Source organism: Gracilinanus agilis, chromosome 2 (assembly GCF_016433145.1).
Source record: "Gracilinanus agilis isolate LMUSP501 chromosome 2, AgileGrace, whole genome shotgun sequence".
In the NCBI taxonomy this organism is placed as follows: Eukaryota; Metazoa; Chordata; class Mammalia; order Didelphimorphia; family Didelphidae; genus Gracilinanus; species Gracilinanus agilis.
The window spans coordinates 489,234,004-489,258,414 of record NC_058131.1 but is presented as its reverse complement, the minus strand read 5'-3'; the positions used below and the strand labels follow the sequence as shown (position 1 = coordinate 489,258,414).

Below are 24,411 nucleotides of genomic sequence, written 5' to 3'. Positions count from 1 at the left end.
TTTTTTTAGTAAAGTTAACATGGTTACATGATTCATGCTCCCACTTTCCCCTTCACCCCTCACCCTCCCCCCACCCTGGCCGATGCTCATTTCCCCTGGTTTTAACATGTGTCATTGATCAAGACCTATTTCCAAATTGTTGATAGTTGCATTGGTGTGGTAGTTTCGAATCTACATCCCCAATCGTGTCCACCCCAACCCATGCGTTCAAGCAGTTGTTTTTCTTATATGTTTCCTCTCTTGCAGTCCTTCCTCTGAATATGGCACCAATGTTTTTTGATGATAGGTGCTATCTAAAATGGTTATAAATTCATGAAGACATTTGTTTTTAAAAATAATTGCCTAAGATGAGGTTCAGATAATTTTGCTATGTGAAAAAAAGGTATTTTAAAAATGTTAAAGTTGCATAAAACAATTACATGGTCTACTTCACAATGAGACTGATATTAATTTGTCTCCACACAAAGTATAGCTCTAGCTATTCTAAGCATCCATTTCCCAGTTTTAAAGGAATGAGTTCTTGCAGCACAGATCAGGATTGTATACATGAATAATAATGCAATTTCATTCATTTACTTTATTTAAAAATTCTGCTCACTATGGAATCCCATCAGGACCAGAAAATGATATCTTTGGCCACCAAAAGATATACTACATTAATGTTTAAATAGACCTTGCTAACAAAAACTGGAAACAAAATCAGTATCCATTGAATGGAAAATAGCTGAATAAATCATGGTATGTAAATGTAATGAAATCTTTTTTTAATAGAAATTACGAATACAAAGAACTCAAAAAATATGGGAAAATTTTTATGAACTGATTTAGAATCAAATAAGTAGAACCTGAACAACATTATCTACTGGATGTATTATTTTTGTGAATTCTTTCCTCCATGAAAATATAGACTCCTTGAGGATGTTTACCCACAGTGCCTGGCACATATTAAGTGCTTAATAAATGTTCATTGACTGAACTCAGTAATTACAACAATGTAAATTTAAAAATCACTAAAAGGAAGCCAAACCTTGCATTTCTGAAAACAAAACAAAATAACTAATGACTCTAGAGAACAAATAATGAAACACATATCCCTTTTCCAGGCAAAGAATGACTACGAGGGCAGAGTGTTGTAAGCACTGCCACACTGAAATCATTTATCAAGTGTGTTTGATGAATTGCTTTTGTTAGAAGTGAAATTTTAATTCAGAGCTGTGGTGAGAGGGGTGGCAGAGTGTATTTCTAGAAATAACCGTGTTGTACAAACAAAAAGTGTCAATATAATCTACTTAGAAAAAAAAGTGAAACTGACCCAATGCATTTTAGAAGTAATGGTAGTGTTTAATAATAATAATAATAAAAAAGACAAAAGCTTTTTAAAAGATCAACATTAATTGCTTTCAATTTGATCCTTGTTTGATGAAACGAGTTTCTTCACCTTTTCTCTTAAATCAAATTTATGCTATTGGATTGCTAAGCTGAAATCTCTGAAGAAAAATATGCAGGAGCTCTTGAAGTGTATCCAAAATCTCAAGGCTTTTTGTAAGTAGGTTAAATCCCTTGTTTGAAAAGCAAGTATTCTTCCTCACACTCCAGTGATCCTTGCTATGTTCAGTGGTTTACAACTTTGGTTAAGTGTCAGCATCTAGATGAGGGCATAGGATGAAAATTTAGGAGCCCTGAACATGCTAAAAGACATAACTATTTCTACAGTACAGATTTCAAAGAAAAGCTCACCTCCTGAAATGAACCCTTATGGCTCTGAGTTTATGATCACATTTGGTTCTGCTTGGGAGTATATCATGATTTATTGACCAAAAACAGCAATACATAATTTAAAAAAAATCTGAGCTTAGATAAAACGAAAATACAGGTTTAAAATATATGGAAAATTCTATAGTTTGTGGATATCTCACAAGCATATCAGATTATGAGCTACATAGTCCTGCAGCCTTTTTTACCCTGAAAGATGCCTCATGCTGAAAGCTTCCTGTGGCCCTTTCCTTCTAGAACCTATATTTTAAGAAAGGTTTCCCTGAGGACAACCATTTTTGCCCCCTTATTCCTCTCTGGGCTGTGCTCTCAACTAAGGACCTCCCTTATGCCAGTCACTTTTTTCTCCTCCCCCTTTTCATCTTCCTTTTATTTTTATTTTATTTTTTTCATTTTCCTTTTATATGTTGCTATAAGCCTCCATTTAAAGAGGCACCTAGCCCAGCTTCATATCTTGACTCCATCATCATCATGCCCCCTAGAAAGTTCACTACCAAGAAACTCATCATCTAGGTCTAAAAGATTGCATTAGTTTTGGCACTCATATCTCATCATTATTCTCAGCTTCTATCATCCTGATTGGAGATCTGGAGAGCAGAGCACAACTCCCCTAAGCTTCTAGTTAAAGAGGATTCATAGCTCAGCCATTTCCCAGCAGCCATACTCCTTGGATATGATTCCACCATCATCATCCCTAAGCTGAGTATCAATCCCTGTCCTCATCTTGATTTTCACCTGTGTTCCCCCATTAGGTCTTAAACTCCTCAAAGGTACGTATTTTATTTTTCTTAGTAGTATGTATACCCAGCACTTAGCACAGTGATTGGCACATTGTAGGAAATTAATGTTTATAGAATTGATTTGAATATGCTGCTTCCCTCATTAGAAAGTAAGCTCCTTGAGAGCAAAGATTGTGCTTCTTTTTGCTCTGTGGTAGTATAGTGCCTGGCACAAAGTACTTAATATATGCTTATTGACCTAATATATATATGACAAGAGGAAAAAGTGTTTTTAGGCCTTTTAACACAGAATTTGGTGGTTTTCTTCACTTTTACATTTCACCAAATTCCTTCTTCCCTAAAATTAGATTATTTGTGAATGAAGAATAAGTATTAAGTACGCATTCTGTGGACTAAGCACTGTGAACAGGAACAGAACCCTTCTCTCCATGAATTCACATTCTAAGGGAGGAGAAACTACCTAGAGGAGGGTTTGGTTACAGATTAGATGACAAAGCCCAGTGGTCCTTGGTTTGAGGATGTAGGATATTTACTAGGACTCAAAGGTCTGGCGGGTTCAGCACCAAAGAGTAGGGCTAAGAGTTGTGAGCTTATACCTTTGCCTGTGCTCTGTAGTTAAGAAGAAGGCCTCTTTCACCCTAGCCTTTGTCAATTATATTGACAAATAGGGATTCACAGTATAGCACCAATTCTGTGGCTCCCAAAGCACGAAGCTCCTACTGAGGAGGAGGCCATGCATGACAACTGGCAGATGATACAACCAAGGCTTGACCCAGTTGCTGCCACTGCTACATCCAGTGTACGGAATGACAGGCTGCCTTAGTCCCTACTAGCTGCCATGTTGCCATTTGATATGATCCTTGATGGGTGATAATTATTTGACACATTGGAAGTAGCATCTGTGAGCTGTTGATAACCCAATAAGGTTTTTCTGCAGACAGACTTGCTATGTTCCCTCATTTACCAGGTATTCTATTAAGTGGAAATTGTTATTAATCAACCCTTATTCATGGTACATACAATATACCATTCATGATAAAGACCATAAAACACTATAAAATATACTAAATATTAAACACTCTGAAATATAAGTACATATGTTTACACAAACCAAAATAAAAACTTCTGAATTAGTCCAAATACTTAGTAAAAGTTTTGTTGGTGATGATGATGATGATGATGATGAACAAGTATAAAAGAGCTGTTGGTGAGGCATTTATCAATGGGGATCAACACCCAGTCAGTGTCTAAGGCTAGATTTGAATTCAGGAAGATGCGTCTTCCTGACTTGAGGCTCAAAACGCTACACCATGCATCACTTAAATGCCCACCTATCTTTCCTAACAATGACATTTTCATTCCAGCTCTAACTGGTTTACTACCCAGCTGCTCCTGGTAAACTTTACTGCATTTTATATAAGTAAAACTTGGTATTCTACTTATGGTAACTTCTTTATGTAGTATTTTGTACAGAGTAGACACTTTATAAATATGTGTGAAGAACTCAAAAAACCTGAAGGAGCTCTGTAAATTTGAATTATTTGTTGAATGAATTTATAATAGAATATTAGATTAACCAGAACTCAGCTTTTCTCCATTCTTGCTGAACAACTCAGTTTCTTATAGCTTTGAGTTTGGAGGCCTCATTTTTCTAAAGAACTCAAAGTTCTTTGTCTTTATTAGAACTCTCTGAAAAAGATAAGAGAAAACAATTTTATGTCCATTTTGTGGATTAAAAAAAATGTAGTGACTTGCCCAAGATCACATGATGAATCAGTCTAAACCACAACGAAGGTCAACTGACTTACAATGCAGAGCTAAAGCAACATGAATAATTGCTATTCACATAGTAGTAAAAAAAGTCAGTTTCTAAGTAAGCAGTGTACAGACTGGGAACAGTTTCTTTTATGTGGTCTCAAGCATCTGTTTTTCCTTTCCCACTATTTTCTCCCTTCCCAGGATCAAGGAGTAAGCCACTCCTTTACCTCATCTAGGTGCAACTTAAAAGAAGAAAACAAAACTTTAAACCATATTTGGCAATTGCATTGTTTACCCCTGAATTGACTGATTTCTTTTACATAGAAGTCATTTCTTCTACACTACTTAAACACCTTCCATTGTCATAGAAACCTGTAGGGGCCAGGGTTTTGGGAATTATTTTGTGTTTCATGTGGTACATTTCAGAATTGCTGGCTTTGCTATCTTGGATTTCATGCACTGGGGAATGGTTGTGAAATGGCAACCTCATTATGCTTCATGGGAAGGCCAGCCAGCATTTGATACAGGGATCTGGGAAGTGAGGAAATCCTGCCAGATTCTTCAGCCAAATTTTGACACAATGCAGATATGTTTTTGGTAGAAACTTTGTGGGATCTTTTTGGGAAAAATTCCTATTTGATTCCTAGTCTCTTCACTCTAGTGATGACAACTTCATGGGGGAGAAAAACCCCTACAAGAAGCTAGGAAATTATCTTTAAAAACAACAAAAATTTGGCAAGTGCCCCTTCTCTCAATCAAACTTATAATCCTCAAACTGAACAGCTGTTTGCCTGGTCACTGTTTGGATTACCGCCCTTTACAAATTGATGTAATAAACACACTGGAGGCTTAAAATCAAGACAAATCCCATAGAATCTCAGATCTGTTACTGTTTTAAGCTAGGAGTGAAGAAAAAGGAACTGCAAAGTATAATCTGGGTTGATGAGAGGAAGAGTGTTTTGGGATTTTTTGTTTTGTTCCCTCTGGGTTTGTTCCCCACTGGTCTCATGAGGCATCCAGTGTCTACTGGATACATACATGTCTTTGTTGGGAATGTAGTTTCTTTTGGAAGAATAATCTCTGCTAGACATACAGTTTCTGCTAACCATTACTTAATACTGTTTTTCTGGTTCCATATTTCTTGGTGGTTATTGCCATGTATACTTCATATATGGATAGAGAATTTCTTCCTATTTCCAGTTTTTAGCTCAGCTGGTGTCCTCAGCTGGAGTGCTATCAAGAGAACTTTGATCACTCTTCTTATTGCTTACAGCCAGAGTCATTAATATTACACATCTTTGAAAAAACCAAAAGCTATTACAAACCTAGTCAGTCATCAGATAAGGAGAAAAAAGTCTTCAGTGAAAGGAGCAGAAGTGGAGGGACCTATAATAGATGACTATCTCAAATAATTTACCCAGGAAGGAAGAAAATATAGAACAATAATAGCTAGTAGTGATGGACAGATAAAGTAAGATTTTGTTTAGGGGTCAGAGAAACAGCCAGTAGATAGGGAATGACTGAAGATTATTGAGAGTGAGGATGATACAAGCTAGAGAAGACCTGATAGAATGGAATCAAAGATGAAGATTTGCCTTGGCAAAAAGAAGGGCCACCTCCTCTTGTGAGATAGGGATGAAGGAGGATATAGACAGAGAAGAAATCTAAGTGATTGAAATGAGGAAGAAGGAGAAGAGGAAGCTCCTAGGAAATGGACTAAATTTTTAAAAATGAAGTGTCAAGTAAGACATTTAATTGAGAGAGTGATGAGAGGTGATGTCATTGAAAACCTCTCAATATTGAGCAGACCTGGGGCAAGTAGAGAGCTATGAATATTGTTTTATAATCAATGCATTGATTTGATAACAGATTGTGATGACAAAGGCCATTTTCAGTTAGGTGGCACCATGTAGAGAATCCTGGACTTGGAGTTAGAAACACCTTAGCTCAAATTCAGTGTCACACTTACTAGGTGTGTGATTTCTGTTTTCTCATCTATAAAACTAAGGATAATAATAGCACCTACCTCTCAGGATTGTTGTGAAGATAAAATGATATAATTTTCATAAACCACTTTGCAAAAGAATTGGAAACTAAAGGGATGTCTCTCAACTGGGGAATAGCTGAACAAATTGGGTATATGATGGTGATAGAATAGATGCTGTAAGAAATGATAAATAGGATAATTTCAGAAAAAGCCGGAAAGACCTATATGAACTGATGCAGAATGAAATAAGCAGAACCAGGAGATCATTATACACAGTAACTGCAATATGGTAGAACAATCAAATGTGAAAAACTTTGCTAAAAACAGCAATCCAGGACAATTCTGAGGGACTTATGAAAAAGAATGCTATCCAACTCCAGAGAAAGAACTGTTGGAATAGGAATGCAGATGAAACATGTGATTTATCATTTGTTTATTTGGGTATATGTTTTGGGGTTTTGGTTTTATAAGATTATTCATTTGCAAAAATGAATAATATAGAAACATGTTTTGTGTGGTGATAATAATAAATAATAAATACATGTATAATCCAGACTGAATTGCTTGTCAGCTCTAGGATTGGGGAGGGAAGAAGAGAGGGAGATGATATGGATCAGATAACTTCAGAAAACTTTATGTGGAAATTTGTTATTAAAATCTTTTAAAAAGCACTTTGCAAATCTTAAAAGTTTGCCATTATTATTCCAATAAAATGAATAGTATATCTCCTTTTGAAAATCTCAAAATGAACAGAGCATATCTCTTTAGCCAAAGTTTTAAAGAGGTGAATTTTTGCAAAGCGGATACTTTTCAAATATTTATGTCATTCTATCTGTACAAATACATTTGCACAGGTTTCCACCAGATAGTGCTCAATTAACAAAGCAGACTTACTGCTTTGATAGTGTTAGATAGTGTTATCCAAAGATAAGACTTAAAAGCAAGTTCACCTCTCTAAAACCAGCTAGAAATAGAAAAGGTTTTTGAGGTACCAAAACAATTGTCACAAAAGTCCATTCATTAAAGCCAGTAAGCTTTATTAATAGCGTTGGCTTTCAGTTTATTAGTCAGCATTTATTTGCTCTGTTCACTTCCTAGTCCTAGCTAATGAGAAATATTCAATTAAAAGATCTCATTAATTGACAGCATTTATGTTTGATGATAGCAAGGGGATGTAAAAACCAAACGATTAAATATGTAAATTGGTATGACCACTTAGAGCTTTTTTTCTTTTTTTTTTAAATTTTGAATATTTTCCATGGTTACATGATTCGTGATTTTTCTCATACCTCTTCCTTCCCTCCTCCCAGAGCTGACAAGCATTTCCACTGGGTTATACATGTATCATTGTTCAAAACCTATTTCCATGTTATTCATATTTGCAATAGAGTGATCTTTTAACACCAAAACCCCAGTCATATTCTCATCGAATGACATGATTGATCATGTGTTTTTCTTATGCATTTCTGCTCCCACAGTTCTTTCTCTGGATGTGGATAGCATTCTTTCTCCTAAGATCCTCTGGATTGTCCTGAGTCATTACATTGCTGCTAGTAGAAAAGTCCATTACATTGGATTGTGCCACAGTGTATCAGACTCTGTGTACAATATTCTCCTGGTTCTGCTCCTTTTGCTCTGCATCAGTTCTTGGAGATCTTTTCAGTTCACATAGAGATCCTCCAGTTCATCATTCCTTTCAACACAATAGTATTCCATCACACTTAGAGCTATTTGAAGCAATAACAGCTAATATTTTTGTAGGGTTCATGTGCCAGGCATTGTGCCAAGCATTTTAAAACTATTTCATTTGATTCTCACAACAACTCTAAGAGGAAGATGCTATTATGACCCCCATTTTACAGATGAGAAAACGGTTAAACAGGGTAAGTGACTTGACTAGACTCACATAATTGGTGTCTAAGGCCATATTTGAAATAAGGTCTTCCTGACTCTAGGCCACATACTCTATCCATGGCACCTCAATAGTTGCCTCTATTTAGACAAAAGACAAACAGGTCTATATAGTATATTTTTCAATTGTTTCTGATGGTATAATTGTATTATAGCACAGCAGAATAATTTATGTTCATAATTTTGATCCCGAGTCTTTAAGGGTAAATTATATTTGCTATACTAAGAAGGCCATGGAAAAATCTAATTTATTTTTAAAAAAATTTCCAAAGAAATAGCTTCTTTAAAATTTCGGGGTTTAAAAGGATTGAAATTTCAATTATATAAAAAATTAACTTATTTGGAAGACATTGTTCCATGATGTTAGCTAATCGAGATGACACTATAAATGAAAATATTTCCAGTTACAAAACCATATTCTGACTGAGAAGTTACCTACACAATATATTTATTTGAACAAAATGATCATTTTAAGTAGGGAACACAAATTTTCTAAGAGATTTCAAATCTATATTTTTTTGTTTTGTTTTTTTCAAATTAACTTTCTGGCTGTCATATCTAAGTGGCTTTGTGCATTTAGCTTGCCAATTTGTAAAAAAAGATGTCAAGCAATAAAGAAAGTGATGACAGAGAATTAGGACTTTCATATCCTCTAATTCCTTCCATCATCATTTATTTCAACTAACTTTGTAGTTAAATTCCCTTTGCAGGGACATAGAATGCAAAATAAAATTGTCTACAAAGTATTTTACTTTCTAAGAGTGTTATGTAAGTGAAAAAATTTACAGAATTTTTGAAAATTACAGCAAACTACTTTGAATTTTTTAAAAAGCATTTACTACAATGACCATAAAATTTCAAACTTCCTTAAGCAATTGCAGGTGCTTATGCAAAATGTTAAATTCAACAAGTATTTAGTAAGCACCTATTAGGTGCAGAGGCATTGTTCTAAGAGCTAAAAACACAAAAACAAAACAAAGAACACTCTGCCTTCAAGGAACTTGCATTCTATTTGTTCAACAAAATATCGTGGAGCAAGGTGAGTCTTAAAATCAAATACTACATTTAAAAGTCATCTATTCATATTATGAAACTATATATTTCCCTTTTGAGGGGGTAATGATTTGACCAATATTCTTAAATATTTTAATAGTATTTCATTTTCTAATGGATTTTGTAAAAGCTAGAGGAATTCAGTATACAGTATATACCAAGAATTGCACTCTTTTTTTCCTCCCAAGAAGAGGAGAATATATAGGGAATACACTAGAACATATACATAGAGAGTATTGGTGGGTAGGGCACACATGTGGAAAGCACATGCATACAATTCATGTGTGTCCAGAACACATTACTGGAGGGGTAATACCTTTCAACACTACAGAACTGCAGGTATCCTCCTGTGAGGGTATTTGCCAGGTATGTATGTAATCTGTGCTGGATTATGGACATAGTATATAGTCTTTGTTGTTGCCCCCTGCTGGTTTTGTGTGGTCACTGATGTACAGTGCTTTGTTGATCTAAGGGTCACAGATGGCTGCTGCCATGTTTGACTCCACTGGGCATGAGATTGTGGGGCTGCCAAGGCTGCTCGCTTAGTGGCTCAGTGGATAGAGTGCTTGACCTGTCAGGAAGACCTGAGTTCAAATATGACCTAAGACTGTGTGACCCTGGGCAAATCACTAAACTTTGTCTGCCTCAGATTCCTCAGTTATAAAAATAAATGGGGATAATAATAGTACCTGCCTCATTTTGTGAGATTCAAATGAGATAATCTTTGTAATGTGCATAGTATTTACCCAGCACATTGTAGGCATGCATGTTTATTTCTTTCCTCCTTTCTCTCTGCTTCCCACTTATGATTTTAGTTAAAATTCTCAGATTTTTCTCCTTCTAAGAGGAAGAGTGGATTCTACCATCTCTTTAGTTCATGCCTGAGAGACTACATCTTTTTTTGAATGTCAAGTTCCTTGAGTCATTGTACAAAGGAAAAAATTCTTGCCTGTTTCTGTCTCTGCAGGAGGAGCATTTTCAGTTATAAGAATATTGGATATGATAGATTTTTTCTCTTCAAAGAAAGTCTTACTCCTAAGTGTCAAGTTCTTTGTGACATAATAGGCAGTTATCTAAATGACATCCTTAGTCATTCATTCAATTTCTTAACTTCAACTTCCTGCTCACCCAAGGTGATATCTTAAGTCTTTATCTGACAGAAGGTAAGAAACTCTTTGTTAACTCTGCTTAATATCCAGTTGTCAAACTCTACCCACCCAGCCGCATGTTAGAGGATGCTTCTCCAACAGACTTCAAAGGGGTGTCAGAGTCTCACCTCCTCTCTCCCCTTTCTCCACATTCACACCTTGTTTTATTTACCCCAAGCTTCTTTTAAGTTCCCATAGAAAAAAAAGGTAGAAGGAAAGATGGAGAAAAAAAAAAGTCCTAGGTAGAAGCATCTGATGTTTTTTTTTTCCCTTTTTTTTCAAAACCTTGTTTCAAATTCTTTTCTGTGTATGCTGTTCTTAAACATTTCAGGCTTTGTGCTATGCCTTACAAGTATCTAGACTTGAATCTCAAAGACATATGTTCAGTCACTATTTTACTCATGTTGACTGTTTATGATCCCATTTGGGGTTGTCTTGGCAAAGATCTTGGAGTTGTGATGTGGAAATTGAGGCAAAAAGGGGTAAGTGACTTATCCAGGATTAATTACACAACTACTAAGTTCCTTAGGTCACTGAGGTCACAGGAAGATGAATCTTCCTGAGTTCAGACCTGGCACTCTATCCACTGTGCCACCTAGCTGCTCTAAAGGCGCATAAACATGAATTAATAGGAATGGGTTAGCAATGCAGAAATTAACATTGGACATGGGGCAATAAAGCAGATATAAAAATCAAATTTTTGAGTGACTTACTTAAAGAATAGTTCGCTTTAGTGATCTGTATGAAGTATCAGAGCATGAGATAAATGTAAGGTAATTATCACAATATTTTTAAAAGAACCCGTCACTACCATGTAGGCATCTTTTCACAAAGATTTCACAAAAGTTTTAATAAAAAATATAAATTTTTTTTTGCTAGCTACCTAGATAATGGTTGAGATCCAGTTACATATCAGTTGTCATCCCTGAACCATTCTTCTTTTAAGTCTTCCCTCCATTTCCCCCCAAATCTGCCAAGAGTCACAAGAAACTCTAAAATTAATTCCGAAGTTATAATGTATTCATATACTCAGGTTAAAACTACATGATTCTGGCATGACTAATTGATCATTTCAGTATAATAACTCGGAAACTTTTTAAATCATTTAAACCAATTTCACTGATTTGACCAATAGATGCAATCAACTCCTTCTTTTACATTTTTAATAGATGTTATTGATATCTTTTTTTTACATTTACCAAGTTTCTTCCTGTATTATTATTCTCCTTCCAGAAAGCTGTTCCTTAAATAATTTTTTTTAAAGAAAAAAAGATAAAATGAAAAAAAGTGTAGGAAAACCTATCTATCTATCTATTTCTACCTACATACTAAAAACCCTTACCTTCCGTCTTAGAATCAATCCATACTGTGTATTGATTCCAAGGCAGAAAAGTAATAAGGGTTAGGCAATAGGGGTTAGTGATTTGCCCAAGGTCACACGCCTAGGAAGTGTCTGAGGCCAGATTTAAACTTAGGACCTCCCATCTCTAGGCTTGGCTCTCAATCCACTGAGCTTACCCAGCTGCCCCCCATTCTTTTTTTCCCCCCAAGTCCCTCAGAGTTGTTTGGGATCATTGCATTGTTACACCTCAAAATCTAGTTTTTCTATAAGATGCTAAATACTTAATATTTTTTAGACATTTAGAGGACTGGCTCAATCTTCATAGTTAAACTGAATTCTAATCTTGCATAAATGTTCAGTTGTGTCTGACTCTTCATGACCCCACTTGGGGGTTTCTTGGAAAAGATACTATTAATAGTTAGCCATTTCCTTCTCCAGTTCCTTTTACAGATGAAACTGAGACAACAGGGTTAAATGACTTGCCCAAGGAACCACCATTAGTATCTGAGGTGAGATCTGAACTTAGGTCTTCCTGACTTCAGGTGTAGTACTCTATCCAATGTACCACCTAGCTTCCCCCTGCATAAACATACCTATCTGCATAGATGCTACCCAAGAAAAGGTATAAAAAGGAGTTGGGTTCATTGTATAGCAAGACTGAGAGATAATTGATTGGATAGCCAAAATGTTATACCCTGCTGGTACTTCCAGCCTTTAAAAGACCTAAAAGAAGGGATTCTCAACCTTTCTTTTTATATTTAATAGACATGGAATTCTGGTAAAGCCCAGTAATTCCTTCTCAGAACAATGCATAAAATAAATATATAAAAAATATTTTTGTATGTATAAAAATACATTAAAAAATAAATGCATAAAATAAAACACATGGGAAACCAGTTATATTTAAATACAATTTTTATATTTTTTAAAATTCTCAGATTAAGAATCCCTATTTTAGAACAAGACCTATAGCATTTTAGAATTTTGGGGAAAATGTAAACATGAATCGCACAAGATGTGCACTGTTGAAGGGAAAGCCAGTATCAGTAAGAGATCCATTGAAATATTAGAGTATTAGAGATTTTGCCTATTTGGGAGTAATTTGATCAATGAAGATCTTGTCCCTGATCTGGAATTCCTTGCCCTACCCCTCTAAATCTTCAAAACCATTTTGTGTTGTGCTTGCCTCAGCAATACATATACTAAAATTGGACTGATATACAGAACATTATCATGGATGCTGCACAAAGATGACACAAATTTTTGAAGCATTCTATATTTTAAAAGAAGTATTTTGTGGTTTCCAGAAAACTAGAGTAGACTTTACTGCCCCCGGCTAGAATAACTTGTACCCTCTCTATGTTGGAAGTTTTGTTTCAACCAGCCTTCTAGATTTGCTGTTCATTCTGGATCTATTAGCTTAGATACAAATTTAGAGCCATGTTCACTTGGCTCACTCTGAAGTTAATAGAAGAAAAATAAAGGTCTAAGGGTCACAGAAGTCTCTTCTCTTTTTAAAAAACCCTCATTTTCTGTCTTAAAATTGATACTATTAGTTCCAAGGCAGAAGAGCAGTAAGGGTTAGGCAACTGGGGTTGTGACTTGTCCCAAGGCATACATTTAGGAATTATCTGAAGTCACATTTGGACTGAGAACTTCCTTTCTCCAGACATAGGCACCTAGGTGCCCCTCTGTTATCTTTGATATGTAAGATCTAAAGCAGTGGTTCCCAAACTTTTTTGGCCTACCGCCCCCTTTCCAGAAAAAATATTACTTAGCCCCCTGGAAATTAATTTTTAAAAAATTTTAATAGCAATTAATAGAAAAAAATAAATGCACCTGTGGCCATTACCACTTTCCTGGATCACTGCAGCACCCACCAGGGGGCGGTAGCGCCCACTTTGGGAATCACTGATCTAAAGTAATTTAAGCAGGAAGAAATGACTAAAATACTAATGAAAAATTCAAATAGAGTAAATTCAACTGATTTATGAAAAAGAGAGAAATGCTTGTCTAAAAGTTTCCCCAAAATATGAAATAATTATAATTCAATTATGAGCATCTTGAGAACAGGCACCAGAAAAAGGAATTTCCCTTTTAGGTGACATAATATAGAGAAGAATCAGCATTTTAATTGGGATGTACTACCTTTCCTATTATTATCCATACTGTTTAGCACATTGTAGATTTAAAATTGTATGTCGAATTGAATTGATGGGTGTTCATTCATTTAAACTAAAATAAAAACCCCCTATTTCTTCTGAGATGGTAGATCATCAGCCACTATTTTAAAACACCATCCTAACATCCAGATTAGAAGTGGGATATCCACTTATGTGATGCTAAAGAACTGTTAAGGACATATCTAAAATAGTCAAAATTCTGAATTTTCAGAGAGTAAATCAAGGATTTACTGTATCTTATTAATACTTCATTTCTTCAAGCCAATGAAGTTCACTTCCTCTCAATGTTATTATGATATTAGAAGCCACATTGGAGAAAATCTTCAGAGGTATCAAAAATCTTATTGGATTGATATGTTAAGAAATGAAAAGAATAATAACAAAGACACAAAAACCACTGATCTGATTATTCCTATATCACATATCAAGTGTTTAACAAGAACACTAGTGCTGTTTCTTGGAAACATAAGGTAAATTTAAAAATCACATCCTTTATGTGTTTCTGTCTACATTTGGTTAGAATGGATAGAGTCAGAAAGATGTGGATTCAAATCCCACCTCTGCTTTGTGCTAGTTGTGTGGCCAGGAACAAACTACTTAACATCTTTGAGGCTCAGTTTCCTCTTCTGTAAAGGAAGTAATATCTGGGCTACCTTCCTCAGAGGGTCATTATGTGACTCAAATTTTTTTAAAATGGATTTTATAAAATTCTTTACAAATCTTTAAATGTGAGATATGATGATGACTATTCACTATAGCATATGGTTTGATTATATAAATATAACTAGATAAATATATGAAGAATGGAATTTTCTGACATGAAATAATAACAACCCTACATATAGCATTTTAAGACTAGCAAAATACCTTATGTTTATAATTCTTCCAAAAATCTTAGTTTGGTTTCAAGCTTTAAGAGCTAAGACTTTTGGGATACCTTGAATTGTCTCATTCTGAATTTGCTTAATTACAGTTGATATGAAGCATATAGTACAGTTTTTATTAGCCCCAATTTTTGTTAGAAAAATGAGGATGAGTGATGTTAAATGGTTTGTTCCTGGTCATATAAGATTAAGGCAATATTTGAACATAAGTACCTTTAACTGTAGGGCTAGTGTTCTTTCCTCTGTATAACACTGTATTTGTATACATGTATACAAAGTGTTATTAAAATATGTACCTTGTTACAGTCTCTTAATTGTCAACCCCTAGGCAGCTGTCTTTTTTCCATTTTTAATTCTAGCACTGTTGGACCTCTTAATACACAGAAAATGAAATTTATTGTTTTAATTGTGGCAAATTCCTCCTTAAAATACTAATAGAAAAAAATGTAAAAACAACAGAAAATCTACCAAAATACTTCATATTCAAAGCACAGAAATTCACTCCTATAGTTAAATGGCCAAACACCTCAATTTTTAGAAAATTTCCTAAGAGGAATTAACTTCTACCAGTAGATAACCTAAATAAAAAAGCAATCACAACTCATCTTAGTGGAGAAAGCTTTCTAATAGAAACGTTTGTGTCAATTTCTCTGTGATCAGCTTCATTACTTGACCATATAACTTAAAAACTATTTCCCCCCAAAACAAAACATTCTGAGTTCAAACCAATTTTAGAAATTGGTAGGGTTTTCTTAACCACTAGACCCTCCTGTTTTCAAGGGCTAGTATCCATGTAACATTTCAACATTTTTATTCATTGTTTTGAACTTCTGTCAAAGAACGGCTGGACATTTTCCAAACAGATTAAACATGTCTATCATCATATTTCTAGTTCTGTAATTTTTTACATATGGGTACCAGATGCATTTTCTACCTCTCCCATTTCATTTCTTTGGAACTTTAAAAGCAACCTGTAACCTGAACTATGAAAAGGTTTAAATGCTGATGCTTAGTGAACATCTCTTTTGGCATTCAAAAGGATTTTCGGTTAAACAATAGGTTTCCACGTTCATCCACAAAGAACGATACATTAAGAGTCCTCTACAGAAAATTGGTGGAATTTATTTATTAAACATTATTTGGCACAATAAAATATGGGAACTTAATAAGACCAAAAATCGAACAGAGAGCAGATAAAACGCATTTTAATTCATTAGAAAGCACGCTTACATTTTCACTCATACAACATTTTCCTTTATATTCTATTGCTGATAACCAGCCTACAAACCTGGAAACCAGGATGCCAGCATTACTTTTAACAACGCAATAGAGTTAAGACATTTTATGAGGGCTGGGTGTTTCTCAAAAAATTCTCACGTGTTCAAGCCCAATTTTGAAAGTCAGTAACCTGGTTAATCTTGGGTGCTTGGGTTTTGACCATCCCCCTTCCTCATTTGCCCCCCTCCAAAACGGATTCTCCTAACTTGGTTTCTGATTATTTCTATCCGGGGATGATCTTTCCATTATTCCCCATTCTTTTTAGTTGGTCGTAATGCAGGAGCTGACCTTCCCCACATCCCAAGTACTCACAAAGTCTGGGTATTCTGAGGAAGGCTGGGAATGAAGTGGATGTCCTTGCAGGTAACTCGGAAGTCGCCCTCCTGGTAGCACTCACAGAGCGGGGAAGGGCACAGCTTGCCTCCCACGTTTGTCCGCAAAACTATCAGCAGCACCAGGAGCGATAGCTGGGGCTTCCCCATTTTCCACTGTTCCATCTATTTCTTCATCTCACTGCTCTTCTGTAGCCGAATGAGAAAGAAGACCAGGGAAGAAGGATGGAGAAAGGTTTCCAGCAGGTTAGAGTTTCCCTTCTCACCACCAAAGAAGTGAGGAGGTTGCTATTCTCAGGATTCCGCCTCCCCCGGCATCTGTCTTTCAAGCTGGAGTACTTCTTACTACCTCTCTAGTAGACGCCAAGAACCACTAGTCCTCACTCTTCTCATTGGCCTCCAATCTTCCACTCGGGCTCCAATATCCTCCTCCTGGCTTTAGATACCCCTTGCTCATTTCCATCTCTCACTTGCTCCCGTCTCCTTTTCAAGTCCATCCACGATCTATCTATTAACCTTTTCTTTTCTTTTTTTTTTTTTTTTTCTCTCTCCCTCTTCTTATTTCTCACGTCCTGATCTCCCTCACCCAGGTGTCTCTTTTCTTTAAATCATCAGACGTTGGTCCCAACGAATATCTTTCCTCATTTTCCAGGCTCCCTCAGACACCCTTCTAAGATTCGTCCACACTCTCTGCTCCCAAAAATTCCCCTTACCTGATTTGGAGATGCCTCAATGCCGTGGGGAGCCGAATACTACCTTGACCAGGTTGCGTAATTGATTTCTGGAATGAGAATGTTTACGCTTTTTTTTTTTTTTTAACTATCTTAGATACGCATTTTCTTGGAGTTGCCAATGCACTGGGCTCCCAGTTTGGGGAAGCATGGGATGCATTCAGAAGAGCTGCAAGATCTCTTTGGGGCACATTCTAACAGCTTCCTAACTTGCTAAACTGGAGTACAAGACTTGGAAGCTCTGAGAAGCTCTCTGTGCGAAGCAAAGCAAGAAGAGCCTGCCATTCTGTAATCTGTGAGCACCGCAAACTGCAGAGACTGTTAGGAAACTGGGACTCTGGTGCCATCTGTGTGCAGAAACCGGAAATGCATAAGCCCTGCTAGGGGAATCAGAATCCCCAGGATCTCTGAATCTTGGACTTGGAAGTGGAATCAAAATTTGAGATTATAGTTCAATACATTCATTTTTTTTTCCAAAGAAAAAAATTGAAATCTAGTGGCCTATTACAAATATTCTCAGACTCCGTATGTTCATCCAGTCATTCAGGAATAGTGGGAAAAGTGCTGTTTTTGTTTTTTTTAAACCCTTACCTTCCATTTTAGAATCAATATTGTGTATTGGTTCCAAGGAAGAAGAGTGGAAAGGGTTAGGCAATGGGGATTAAGTGACTTGCTCAGGGTCACACAGTGTGAAAAGTATTTTTCAGACTATCTGAAATAAAACAGTTAAACTCCAAGTCAATGTGTCCTCCAGCAAAACTGGGCTATTAGGCTTCGTTAAACCTAAGACAAATGAATAAGAGATCTCACATCACTTATATATCCTAACCTAAGGGGTGGGAGATACAATTTTCTGACAATGACCTCATAATCATGAGAGGTCCAAGGCCAACCCTTTAGTACTTAGGACAACATGCTCTACATGGTGAGATGGTCAAGTCCTAATGTGTTTAGTTCCTTTAGAGGACCTGTTCAGAAATCCATCTAATAGAATTCTCAGAGGGCATAGCCTTCCAACCTTCAGTTCAAAAGATGCATGCCTTCCTACAAAGATGTCACACCTTTCCCCAGGCCTTCTGCCTGGGTAGGATCACACTTTATTGCTAAATACTGGCTTGTTGCAGAAATGACAGCTAGTAGGAAATTCCAGAGAAATCAGATAAATACATTACATTCAGTTTGCTAAAAAAATGAAGTTACCGTATTAGTTATTACTCTATCATCCCAGATTAGTCACTTTCTTTGGCTAAATACTGATTGATTCTTATATCTGGAGTTTCATATTTAAGAGGTAAATGTCATATTGAAGCTCTGGGAACTGAGTCCCACCTTGATTGACAGGTGAAGACCGTTGGACTTCAGAATGTTCCCAGAGGCCATGAGGATAGGGGAGAAAGCAGTTGGCCACGGGGGGTATAAATACCCTGGCAGCCCTGACAAGGGGTTTTATTTCCCTTTCCCTTCTTCTTTGGACCTTGGATCTGTAGACCCTGGTCTATTGGGAACTGAGGCTTTGCTTGGCTAAGCCTTGCAAGAACTCCTGTTTGAACCCACTGACATTGATCAACCTGTATCCAGACCATGAATCCTCTGATTCTTCTGTCCCTAGACATTTAGGCATCCAAACCATCCTTAAATATCTAGGTATCCCAGGCCCGGGAGGGATCCGGGAAGTGGGCAGGAGAAGGAGAAGAGGGTGGAAAGGAAAGGGTGGTTCCTAAAGGCTGTAGAAGGGCATAACATCTGGCAAGAAGAAGGAGCTGAGAGACATCATCCAACAGCTTGCTCGCTCTGGTTTGGCTGTGGCCAGGCTAAGCCAGAGGAGCTGAAGAGCAAGCCAAAATCATTAACCAGCCTACAGTCCTGAGGGATTAGTATTGTCAAAAGATTAGTGTTAGGGTTTCTTATTCCTCTTCCCATTTCCTAAACACTCCTTCCTTGTCATATATATATATCCCATCAAGTACCTTCCTGGAGTGGTTGTATCATCACTTCTCTGGGGAGGGAGCAAACGCAGTCAGATAAACGTGTCCAAGGCTAATAGAGCCCAATACCAACTATTGATCAACCCCAGGTGGGACCTGAAAGGGATACCCATCCACTGACCTGAGGGATCCTGCCTGGGCACTGTTATAAAGGAGGGAGTTGTTACAACATCTAGTTAGGTGGCAAGACTCAGGTGATCTTGCACTAACCACATGTCTAAACAACCACTACTGTCACCAAATTAATAGTGGTAGTATCCAGTTTACCCTCTTATTTTATAACACAAGGGATTCTCATTCTCTTCAACAGTTAGGAGATATCTGAGGTCAAATTTGAACCCAGGACCTTTCATCATCCCTAGTCCTGGCTCTCAATCCAGGCTCTCAACTAACTGAAAAGTGCTGGTTTTGAAATCAGAGGGTCTAAATTCAAATCAGGTCAGTGACTTGCTACCTGGGACTTTAAGGAACCTCTCTGGGCCTCAGTTATTCAATAAAATGAAGAGCTGGACTGGATGAGCCCTCAAGTTGCTTCTACCTTTAAATTTATGATCTTAGTATATCTGACTGTAAGTTCTAGCCCTAGAATAATCTTCTATTAACTAGAGTATTTCATTATGTCTGCCATAAGCAGTTTGGAATGCAACTAGAGACCAAAGCCTGGAATTCTCACATCCTAAGTTATTTAAAAAAAACACTACTCAAGAACTATAACAATTAAGTGGGGCTATTTGGTTATCAGGAAAACTAGCTTCTGCTTGGATATAGCTCTCAGCTCTGCCTTTCTGCTATCCCTAGTCAACAGCCTTACTTACATCACCGTCAAATGTGCCTGCCAGAAGAGACAACAAAGAGAATGTAAAATTTACTGTGACCAATTGCTTCTGAGGGAGAAACTTGATCCTTACTTATCAATTCTTTTCTACCACTTAAAGTTTCTAAACTCATGACTTGAGCTATTGTTACAGGAAATCCCCAGATTCTGCTATTTTCAAAATCTCTTTTTAGGAAATTTATAAAAACAAGATGGCTTCTGAGGGGCCTTTTAACTTTTGGCCCAGGATCTATAAATCAATAAGATTCTCTATCATTGAACTCTAAAGTTCCCAGCTTAGATGACCCTGAGAATTCGGAGAGGTCTCTTCTCTCTCTCTCTCTCTCTCTCTCTCTCTCTCTCTCTCTCTCTCTCTCTCTCTCTCTCTCTCTCTCTTCTCTCTCTCTCTCTCTAACTTTACCTTCCACCTTGGAACCAATACATCACCTTGGAACCAATATTATATGTTGGTGGTTCCAAGGCAGAAGAGTAGTAAGGGCGAGGCAATGGGTTTAAGTGACTTGGTCAGGAAGTGTCTGAGGCCTGTCGATCCACTGAGCTACCCAGCTGTCCTCTTATCTTTCTCACAACTGCATAGTTTACTAGTCACTCTCTTTAGTTTGCCATTCATAATAATGAACACAAATTGTGTTCTTAGTAATATTATTATTATTATTATTATTTTTATAATCCTTACCTTCCGTCTTGGAGTCAATACAATGTATTGACTCCAAGGCAGAAGAATGGTAAGAGCTAGGCAATGGGGGGTTTAAGTGACTTGCCCAGGGTCACACAGCTAGGAAGTGTCTGAGACAAGATTTGAACCTAGCACCTCCCATCTGTAGGCCTGGCTCTCAATATACTGAGCTACCCAGCTGCCCCCAATAATATTATTTTTTTTTAAAGATATTTTATTTTCCCAATTATGGGTAATAATTTTCCACATACATTTTCTAAAATTATAATATGGTCTCCTGCCCTCCCTTCTCTTTCCCTTCTTGAAGATGGTAAGCAATTTGATCTGGATTATACATGTGTTATCATAGTCATCAATATTCTTTACAAAGAAATATAAATGAAATTTAAAGAAAAGAGATCAATTCTTGATTTAACATACAATCTTCTAGTAAGAGAAAGTGGAAGGGAACAGGTAAACATTATTCCCTTCACTCCTCTCACAGAAGAAAGTCCAGTAATGACTAGGCATGCCTCTTTCTTAGCCTCAGGATGTTCTATTAAATCATGGTAGAGAGGTAGCTCCAGTGTAATTCTCAGGGATGAATTAGTGACTCCTCTAAACTTAACTCTCAATTCTATTCTCTTTCTCCAATCTCCCATTTAGTCTCTTTTCCTCCTTACTTGAATCAAGCATGGATAGTCTCTACTTTTCCTTTTCTCTCAAGTATATCCTACCTCTCCTAAGGACTTTACTCCATCTTCCCTTTCAGAAGGAAGAAGAAACAGGCCTAGCCTCAGTGTTCCCAGGAGCTCACATAGACAGGTATTGGGGCCTTGTCTTCTGCCAACGGAAGTTACCATCTACTGTCTAGCAGTGTTACTATACTCAGTGAATTTTTTCTACACTTTAGAAGTCACCACAGCTAAAATACTAGGAATAGAATGTGTTGCTTCTGGGCTCTTATCTTTATTTGGACTGGGTGTTGGATGACAGAAGAAACAGATCTTGTTCACTTGAAATGTCTATTTTTTGAGACATTCTCTGGATCAGAAAGTTTTTGCTACTGGCAGGTAGTCTCTTGCTCAGAGTTTATTTACATAGGTATGAATCACTTTTCATCAGCATGTCACACCAACTCACCTATAGGAAACAAGTGGTTGTAGTGGATTATCTTTTCAGGTACCCTACCTATCTCTGGCTTCTCTTATAAAAGAGCATGCTGGTCAATTTCTCCACAAATAGGTAGGGAGTAGCTTTTCATCAATCTGCTAACTTGTGTGGCCCATGAACACTGAGATTTCTTAGCAGAACTTTATTTGTGACAGGTCTTGGTAATAGACTCGGACATCACATCATCATTTGCTTCTGTTAAGCTCTTCTGGGCTAAGATTAGAGGTAAGGAGAAAGCTCTTTTTAGTTTTTCTCTTAATCAAGAAACACACTGGTTGTCATTGTCTATAGTTATTGGTTCAGAAACAGACGTGCATGTTCCTTTTTTGTCAGAGAAAGATCCTATGTTTTCTGTAATCCTACCTCCAGAGTGAGGAAAAATAGCATTGGATTGATTATATTACTTGGTACCAATATTTCTATGAATCCATTTATTCCTTCAAACTCCAGCCTCTGAATTTCTCAGGAATATAATTAAGTAAAGTAATTATTCTCAGGCCCATAGTGCCTCTGTCTGGCAAACCCCTACTCTTGATTTATCCAAAAACAAAATGCCATTTCTTAAGTGCTAGAAAGGGATGGCTTAGCCTAAATAAAAGGAAGCTGTAGATTAAATAATGGAGAAGTTGAAATCTAAGCCCATTTCCTTATCAAAATATCCACCAATTGAGATTGATAAAGGAGGTCCAAATGAGGTACCATTTGGTCAATTAGAAGGATGACACACCTTTATATAAAAGAGTGAGTCAGACTCACTGAGGGTCTTTCTGCACAAAGGCACATGGCATTGACCAGTGTTTTATTAAGAGACTGCATATTCCTATTAACAAACAATGTTATACTTAAAGAAACGGCCTTGCTTTAATTGTTGATTAAAATTCCAAGTGCTACAGGATCTAATAAGACTAGACCCAGAGATAACATTTCTTATGACTGGTATAGCTACAGAGGTTCCTAGAAATGAACTCAAACCAAGAGTTCTGAAGGGTGAGGTGGTACACACCCAAACATCAGCAGGTAGGGTGTAAATCTTGTGTTATCATTCCTGGTAGAATAACGTGGTTGTCCTTGAAAGACATATAATGTCTCTACTGAGATTTGTGTTCTGGTCTGTGTCCCAACATATTGGCAATATGCAATTGAACCATTCAGGTTGTGAGTACCCTTGATGATTCTAAGGTATAATTTTACACTTCTTGATAGTAACCAAAGCTCCTATGTCTTGAGGAGAGTGCTTTTGAAGTCTCTGCTTTAGTCTGGTTCCTGGCAGGAAGACCACACCAATGAGACATGTTTTCACATAATACTTTGATAACCATGATAACCTCCTGGTTCTGGTTGGGAATGCCTCTCTGCATACCTTGAGAAGTAGCCAGTCATCATCAGCTTATTATCACTTTCTAGAATCAGAAAGTCAGTACAGACGAGTTCTAAAGATTTGCTAGGGCTTAAATCCTCCAAATACACTACACACATTGTTAGAACTCATCTTTGCACATAACAAACACAAGTCTTAGATTTCTTAGCGACATCTGCAGCCATCTTGGTCGTGTAAAATATGTTTTAGTTCTATGGTCCTTTCTTGACCCCTATGTCCAAAGTTATCATGTAAAACTTTGATGGCCATAGAGTGATATGCACCAGGTACAACTAATTGTTTTCTAGCACCATATGTGGGATAAGTGATAGTTTCACAGCTCCAACTTCTGCCATTGTCTCAAAAGTATGATGCCTTTAAGGGGCCAATACTTGTATATACCTTGAATGTAGGCTTTTTAAAAAAATCATTTTTCATAGTTCTTTGTGAGACATCTGCATCCACGCAGCCTGTCTAGCCATGGACAGAGCTTTCATTTCTGGCATAACCAATGTGAAATCAGTGTTATCTGATATCTGATTGATTCTGATCCCTAGACTCTTGTCTCAGCTTTCCTGTACACGTTCAGTCACAGCAGTGTTCTGGTTTCTTGCAATAGGGATTAGTTTTACCTAAAATACAACAAAACTGTTCCTCAAACAAATGAGACAAGAGAATATTAGTACACTATTAAGTCATGGTATATATATGGTAACAGCAATCCTGTTGTGTGGTTCCAGGGTTTGTTTCTTTTAAATCCCATGTAGGACCCACTGATATCATCAACAAAACAATTCATTTCCCCTGGCTAGTGTGTGTCAGACCTTTAATGATTCTTTTGGACACCTGGCCTGGACATCTATGGAGCCTTCTCCAGGAAGGCAAAGGTCTAACTGAGAAAATTCCTATCTTGGGCTTCCTTTTTAAAATTATATTAAATTTTTTTTCTTTTTTGAAAAATTTTATTTAATTAATTGATTTAGAATATTTTTCCATGGTTACATGATTCATGTTCTTTCCCTCTCTTCCTTCTCCCCTTCCCTCCCAGTCAACAAGTAATTCCACTGGGTTTTACATGTGTCGTTTATCAAGACCTACTTCAATATTATTATTTGCACTAGGGTGATCATTTAGAGTCTATATCCCCAATCATGTCCTCATCGACACATGTGATCAAACAGTTGTTTTTCTTTTGTGTTTCTACTTCCACAGTTCTTTCTCTGGATGTGAATAGCATTCTTTCTCATAAGTTTGGGCTTCCTTTTGTTAATCACAAGGAAGTATAT

The 24,411-nt window shown here is 36.8% G+C and overlaps 1 protein-coding gene and 1 non-coding gene across 2 annotated transcripts in view; one reads left to right on the top strand and one right to left on the bottom strand.

Annotated features, from left to right (window-relative positions):
- The window catches only part of TSHR (thyroid stimulating hormone receptor), a 161,872-nt gene extending 144,557 nt beyond the window's left edge, over positions 1–17,315 (bottom strand). Inside the window, exons 1-2 of the mRNA XM_044662117.1 lie at positions 17,103–17,315; positions 16,370–16,578 (exon numbers count right to left, since the gene is read on the bottom strand). Of these exons, the coding sequence (XP_044518052.1) occupies positions 16,370–16,554 (185 nt within the window). The 5' untranslated portion in view covers positions 16,555–16,578; positions 17,103–17,315. The remainder of the gene's footprint in view (positions 1–16,369; positions 16,579–17,102) is intronic.
- On the top strand, positions 12,891–12,995 carry LOC123238433. The gene has a single exon (XR_006505604.1). It is a non-coding gene; the product is annotated as a U6 spliceosomal RNA (small nuclear RNA).
- Positions 17,316–24,411: the final 7,096 nt, after the last annotated feature.